The 7,607-nt window shown below is 38.1% G+C and overlaps 1 protein-coding gene across 2 annotated transcripts in view; it reads left to right on the top strand.

The window, feature by feature from the left end:
* Positions 1-738: 738 nt before the first annotated feature.
* The window catches only part of LOC113815733 (ionotropic receptor 21a), a 7,771-nt gene continuing 902 nt past the window's right edge, over positions 739-7,607 (top strand). The window contains exons 1-10 of one of the 2 annotated variants that reach the window (XM_070144276.1): positions 739-870; positions 1,616-1,732; positions 2,083-2,306; positions 2,707-2,835; positions 3,178-3,364; positions 4,145-4,381; positions 4,937-5,202; positions 5,700-5,837; positions 6,182-6,368; positions 7,512-7,607. The exon at positions 7,512-7,607 is cut by the window's right edge and continues 902 nt beyond it. In XM_070144276.1, the coding sequence (XP_070000377.1) occupies positions 1,628-1,732; positions 2,083-2,306; positions 2,707-2,835; positions 3,178-3,364; positions 4,145-4,381; positions 4,937-5,202; positions 5,700-5,837; positions 6,182-6,368; positions 7,512-7,607 (1,569 nt within the window). In that variant the 5' untranslated portion in view covers positions 739-870; positions 1,616-1,627. Of the gene's footprint in view, positions 871-1,615; positions 1,733-2,082; positions 2,307-2,706; positions 2,836-3,177; positions 3,365-4,144; positions 4,382-4,936; positions 5,203-5,699; positions 5,838-6,181; positions 6,423-7,511 lie in introns of both variants that reach the window. The other variant, XM_070144277.1, reaches the window with a different exon arrangement.

Here is a 7,607-nt window from a genome sequence, read left to right as displayed (position 1 = left end):
CGGTAATAGAAATAACACGCAAAATGTCATTGACCCTATTTTGATAATCTATTGTAATAATTAGATATGGTAAATATGGCAATAAGTTTTACTGATATCACAACGGTATTATTACACATTTAGTATATTTACATGTGATGTGGCATGTCTGCGTTTAATTTTCGTTGCATCAGATAAAAAGGCGAGCGACGCGATTTTTTCTTTTTTTATATAAGATACAGCAATAAAACCGTAAGAAATGGCTCAATAAACGTTTGATAATGCATAAAAAGTGGCCTCCAATCTTTTCTCATTATTTCGAAAACGGAATAATCTTCAACAGAGGAAAATTGGCAAAAATGAAAATAAATAATTAAGACAATCCTCAAGGACAAAATTAAAGACAGTCCTTACGTTTGTGAATAAAGATAGCTGGAAAATATAAGAAACGGCTTTAGACAGGTGAGGAAGTGTCCCTTGCGCACAGGGGCTGTCTTTAAAACAATAATGCAAATCTGAAGAAAATTCTACATTAGAATTATTGTACACAAAAAATGAAAATTACAAAACACATGTAAGCATACGTATCAACTGCCAACTGATTAGGATAAAAAAAAGAGAATAAATAAAACGGCGAATCGGAGTACGCCAGAGTATGGTGAGTTGCCAATTATTATTTTTTTTGTAAGACATTCCAATCCCCCCCCCCGTTTTCGTGAAAATATCAATAGCAAAACCCCTTCTGTCGTTTCCTCAGTTTCGACACGTCCTCGAGACCTGCTTTCCGTCGCCTCTGAAGCAGTCGTCGACGTCATCAGCGAATCGACTCGACCTTCTTCCTCGCTCATTTTCTTCACCGATGGCTCGACCTCCTCCAGCGCCCTCTGTCAGGTTCGATCCCATTTTGTTTCTCTATGTAGAGGAAATAGAAAGAACGAAAGAAAGAAAACGGAATTCTGTGTATGTGATTATCAGTGATTCCTTTGAAGGTGTAGCATCGAAACGTTGATTTATATATTTGTATTGTAGAATTATCAATTTGAATTCATTTTTATTTCTATATATATCCTGAGTTTAATTTTGATAACATGTATGTACGTATATATATATATATATATATATATATATATATATATATATATATATATATATATATATATATATAAAGTATATATGTATACATAATTCAGAAAAAATATGAATCATTTATGTTGATTTGGACATGACAGAGCTTTTTATTAGTGTTTTTTATCTCGTAATGGTGGTAGTTTTATTTCCGTGAACGCCACCTGAAATCCAACTTCGATTTCACCTTTTTTGCATCCTACAAACTCCAATAACAACACAAGTAAACTCCTAAGATTAAAGAAATAATAATGATAATAATAAAGTAATGAATGAATAAAGATATAAAACCACATTACCGTTTACATAAAAAAATATATATGTATACATATATACATACATAAACACACACACACACACACACACACACACACACACACACACACACACACACACACACACACACACACACACACACATATATATATATATATATATATATATATATATATATATATATATATATATATATATATATATATATACTTACATAAACATGTAACAACTCCAGACAGTTACCAGCATGGACGCTGCGTGGGGCGTGAGTGTCTTCCAATTCCGAGATGAAGACTGGAAAGCTCATGGCAACCAGACCGGTTTCGTTGAGGTAATCGGATTGGCTCGCAAGGTAAGACGTACAGAGAGGAATAGGAGAGGGAGAGAGGGAGTATGAGATCCAGAGAGAGAGAGAGAGGCATAGGGAAAGGGAGAGAGAGAAAGAAGAAAGAGAGAGAGAGGAAAGGTTAAAGGGAAAAGGCAAATCTAAGCTACTTGGAAACAAAATGTGCATGTTTTTTTTTTTTTCATTAAAACGAACCCAAATTGATTCCCAGATGTCACAAAAAGTCAGCTCCGAATTTAAATACGTCAACAATATATTCATCACTAGTTTATCTTGTTCATCTTATTTATTGAATCCATCTTTTTCTATTAACATTATTTCCAGTTCATTTCTCACTCACATTCGCAATTCAACAGGTGCGTCTCTCCTCACACGCTGTTTCTGTCATCGTCATAAGCGAAGATTTGACTTTCCTGACCTCGTTCGCCGAAAGGTCACTGAAAGGTCGTCTGTTCGTGTGGACGACGAGGCTCCTGCTCGTGACCCGACTCGCCCTGAGTGACCTTCGAAAAGTCTTGAGTACCCGCTGGACGTTTTCTATGATGAACACCGTTGCGCTTAACGTCGAAGAAAATGGGAGGTAGGTCTTGAAGCTCAGAGAGGCGGGTGGCGTAATATTACTTCCAATCTTTATTAGGTTGGAATTTGCCCGCCTGAGAGGGTTGGCTTAAGCTTCTCTGTTAATAACGTCGGGAAGAAGGCGATGGCGAAGGAAATGGTAGATGAATAAAAGAAACGGAAAGAATGAGGGATAAATTCTGTAAAGTATAGGGAAAAGAAGAAAATAAAATAGAAAAGGAAAATAAGAACAGAGAGAGAGGGCTAAGCAACGTAAAAAGGAAGAGAACTAAGCGCAAATAACGTAGTGACAGAGAATGACGCCTTTACAAAGAGAGATGGTATATACATAACACGAAAATACAAAGAAAAGTAAAATTATTAGAAAAAAATAAAATGAAATAATCTGCAACTCTTTCCAGATCGAGCCTATACACCCACCTGCCCTACAGCCCAGAGGGAGCGCAAATCTACAAACTGGGCTCTTGGTCTCAACAATTTCGCCTTTTTCTTCGCTCATCTTTTGAAATCTTCCCTGAAAAATATGACAAGTAAGTAAGCTTTCTTGATATAGCCGTGCTGTGGCTTATATGTATATACATCCGTTAAAAATCATGAATGTGTTGGCAAATTTGTGTGAAATGTATGAATGTGAATGGAGCTAAACGTGGGAAAAATAGATTAATTGTAGCATTGTCTACTGGAATTTTTTTTTTATCTTTAGTGCATACGTAAATTCGTTCAACACGGATTGTTTATTATATTTCTCTCTCTTTCTCTCTCTCTATCTCTCTCTCTCTCTCTCTCTTTCTCTCTCTCTCTCTCTCTCTCTCTACCACCCTAGATAACCAAATAATCACCATCACTATACTATACCAGCATTATTCCAATAGTTTCCACGGCGGTTACGTCAATATCACATCTGGTGTTTGGGCGCCATTTTGGGACGAGAAGGAGGTCATGGCAGCCGATGGGTCAAAGGTCAAGGAGTACAGTGGCAGCGACTTCATGGCTCTGGACACCATAGCGAAGGCTCTCAATTTCCGAATTCGACAAGTTCCTACGAAGGATTTCGTTGAGGTCTGTAAAACGAGGTTTGTTGTATACTGCTCGTTATTTTCTTACAATTATTAGCACTTAAAAAGGTTGAATCTCACGAAATTTTTCAACTACAGAATTCTATAGTCAAAATATCGTATTTTTAGTTTCTAGCAAATTGTTGTTGTCCTTTAGCTCTATGTATTTATAAATGATAACAAAATATACGCACACAACAACAACAAGAATCGGACTTTCTATTCTTTGCAAAGTAAAACAGCGATGTTGATGTCGTAAATCGAAAATCCACATTATGCGATACTTCTCAAAAAGTCACATAGGCCTGTATAATTCTCCCTCCGTATCTGAGGCGTTGCAATTTTTCCAAAGTAACGTTCTTTCATGACTATAATGCCTTTTTTGTTTATGATTGACCTGTATATTTCTGTAAATATCCACTGTGAAAAAATAAAACAAAACTAATATTAAGTGAATTATTGCTTTTAAAACAACTATTACAATTAGAATAAAATTGAAATAAATATTACCATTGCCAAAATAACTATTACTATTAAAACAACTATCAATAACTATTACAATTAAAATAACTATCACTATTAACATGACCAATACTATCAAAATAACTATCACTATTAACAAACCATTACTATTAGAATAATCATTGCCATTAAAAAACGATTAATACCATCATAAACATTACTATCACCATATCACTATAAAAACAACGATTTCCATTAAACGAACTATTACTCCTCAGTCCATCAGTATAAAATCACGGCCATTCACCATACCGTCTTCCAGGTAACACAAAGAGTCGAGGAAAGAGTTTCATTCATAGCTTCCATTTACTACGTCGTGCTCGTGAATCGTCTCGAACGCCACGACTTCACCTACACTTACCAGTTTTCTTACGAGAGCTTCTGTCTGTCGAAACCCGGTCTGCGGCCACAGTGGGAGAGCCTTTATTACCCCCTGGCTCACCAAGTTTGGGCTGGGACAATGACTGTGCTGGTTATTGTGCCCGTGGTGTTTGTTGTGGTGAGTATTGTGTTGTGCTGTTGGTTGTGGTGAGTAATGTTATGATGTTAGTTGTGGTGAGTGTAATATTATGATGTTGGTTGTGGTGAGTATTGTGTTGTGATGTTAGTTGTGGTGAGTATTGTCTTGCGGTGAGTGTAATGTTGTGGTGAGTTGTGCTGTGGTGTTGGTTGTGGTGAGTGTTGTTGGTTATGACGAGTGTTGGAGAGTCTGGGTGTGGAGTGTGGGTTTGGTTGTGTTGTGGTGTTGGTTATGGGGAGTGTTTGAGACTTAGGGTGTAGCGTATGGTGTGTGGTTTTGGTTGTGGTGAGTGTTGCTGGGTTTGGGTGTGGGGCGTGTTGTATTATGGTCTTCATTGGTAAGATTGTGTAGGCAGTATGAGTAGATTGTGTTAAAGAGGATAGTATAGTGAAATATTTTTTTTTATTATTCTCAAAAAATCGACACAACTTTCATAATACAGCTGATAACACTTAATATACTAAACATATTGAATATACATCCAACCCAGTCTCGACCCACATATCACAACCCAAATTAAATATCCCAACACAGATTGCCCACCTCAGAAGTAGGTGGGACAACGTCAGAACGTTAGACTTCTGCAAGCTTTCCCTCGAAGTGTTCAAAACGTTTGTGGGTCAAAATCTAACGCAGTCTGCCTTCAAAACAACCTCGGCCCGTCTTCTGATCACGGCGTGGCTCGTTTTCTCTTTCATCATCGGGGTAGCTTACAGGGGTAACTTAACTGCTTATCTCACCCTCCCTGTGTACCCTCCCAGGCCAGAAACAGTGGCTGAGCTTGTTGAAACTGTGGAAAGGTAAGGATATGTATTAGAAAGTAAATATATGTTAAGTTATAGGTTTGTTGATATACACATATTTATTTTTTTTTATAAATATCTAAAGTAACTATCATTTGTAAAGCAAGTGACAATCTCTCTCTCTCCCTCCCTCCCTCTCACACCTCCCATCTCTTATTCTCTCCCTCTCTCCGTCCCCCCCCTCTCTTTCTCTTTCCCCCCTCCCTCTTTCTCTCCATTCTTCCCTCCTTCTTTCCCCTTCCCACCCTCCCTCCATTCCTGTCTCTCTCCCTCCCTCCCCCTTTCTTCACTTTCTCCCATCCTCCCTCCTTCCCTCATCTCTCTCATTCCTACCCTCTTTCCCCTTTTCCCCCCTCTCCTTTCTCCCTCCATCCTTCCTTCGCTCTCTCTCTTTCCCTCCCTTCCTTCCTCCTTCTCACTCTTCATATCCCCCCATCCTTCCTGCTATCCTTTTCTCCTCACCCTCCCTCCTTCCCTCCCTGTCTCCCTTCCAGAATAAACATGCCAAGCTACGGACACGACTGGAAAGCATTCTTCACGAATTCAGACTCGCCCGTCTTCCAGGCCCTTGGCAGGCTCCTCTTCATCGGGCCTTCCGTGCACGAAGGGTTAAATCTAGTTCTTGAGAAAAAGTACGTTTATGGGGTATAGGGACGCGAGGTTGAAATCCAGCATTGTTTGTGTGTATATTGTTTATTTGCATATGGTAACTGCCAATTATATGATTATTATCGTTTTTGTTTGTATGTGGTTTATGATAATGACTTTTGAGTTTTACACGTTCGACTGTTGGAATGAAGTTAAATAACAATAATAAAATAGACGCTGTAAGAATTAACACAACACCCACCATCATACAAGCTACTTTATTAACCGGCCACTTAAAAAACTTTATACTCGTGCCCCCTGTCTATCCTCCTTCGCTTCTCAACCCCATTCCCAACTATAAAAATCTCGCCTTTTATACTACCCACAGCCACGCTCTCCTATGTAGCTTACGGTACCTGGAATACACCATCGCCCAGGACTTCACAGATGTCAACGGCCAGACCAAACTTTACATAGGAAGGAATCCCATTTTCCCGAGCCCCGCCGCCTGGCCCATTCCTCATGATGCGCCGTACAAACCCCAGCTGGACCGCTACCTTATGGCGTTCGCCGAGGTGAGCTTCTGAGTTGCTAAGTTTTGGATAATAAGAGAAGAAATGCATAAATAAGTAAGTGAATAAAGAAGTGAATCAGCAGATAAATGAATATATATATATATATATATATATATATATATATATATATATATATATATATATATATATATATATATAAACATACACACACAAGTAAGTATGTATGTATATGCGTGTATTTTTTGTTGATTATAAATGAATTGCATAAAAAAATAGCGTATAGAAATGACAAAGGCCGGTGTGATCGCCTAGATTGTTTTTTAAATGTTTTGTTAAGTTTATTAATAATGCCTAAATAAATACAATACAAACACTGGCTCACCTAGGTCGCTGTCTTACTATATTTGCAACTCACTCAGTATCTGTCGTTGTTCATTTGAAGAATAAGAAATAAAGGAAAGGCAGATTTACGTTTTGAAAAATTGACATTACATACATAGTTTTGCCCCTACGTACCAACAATGTAAAAAACACGACAATCACGCTAATTATAAGATATAATGAAGCAGTAAGGCATTTTATCACACACACCCTCTTTGATTCTAACTCCCTGAACGCTTAATAACCCTGAGAGAACAAAAAATCTTAGCACGGGGCTCTATCTATCTATCTATACTGACTTTGTACGGAAATTATTTATAAACTTGCAGTAGAGTATGATAGTGGAGTTACAGAGGATGGACGTGATTCAGAAATTCATATACAGTGCTAGTTTGTCGTAGGTGCTTATAAGCGTATGTAAGTCAGAAGTATTAACGCATTTATGTAGACTCGGAAAGATGTATCCTCAAGAAGGACTCTACATGCAACCCAACCACAATGCCACGTGACTCATCCGTCTCAAAGCATTAACGGAGTTACCGCAAATGATACGAATGCGATGCTAATGCAATGACTTCGGCATTGAGTGCTGTTAGTAATTAATTATTACCTTTATATCTAGATGCAAGAATTCAAACAAAATTTTTATACAAGTAAATAGATTTGCAAAATTTAACCAAAGTGCAGACTGTTATGGAGAATAAATAGACATTAATCCGAAGTCGAGGCTCTATCATCGCATTAGCACGGTTAGCGGTAATGGTGGTAGCTGTACACTTCCTGCCTTCTCTCCCTCTTCAGAGCGGCCTGTACAACAAATGGATAGAAGACCTCATCGAGATAGCAAGACGAGAGAGCAGCAAAAAGCAAGAACAGCAGAAGAAGAAAGAGCAAGGG

This window comes from Penaeus vannamei, chromosome 31 (assembly GCF_042767895.1).
Source record: "Penaeus vannamei isolate JL-2024 chromosome 31, ASM4276789v1, whole genome shotgun sequence".
Taxonomy (NCBI): domain Eukaryota; kingdom Metazoa; phylum Arthropoda; class Malacostraca; order Decapoda; family Penaeidae; genus Penaeus; species Penaeus vannamei.
This window is presented reverse-complemented; position numbering and strand designations above follow the sequence as displayed.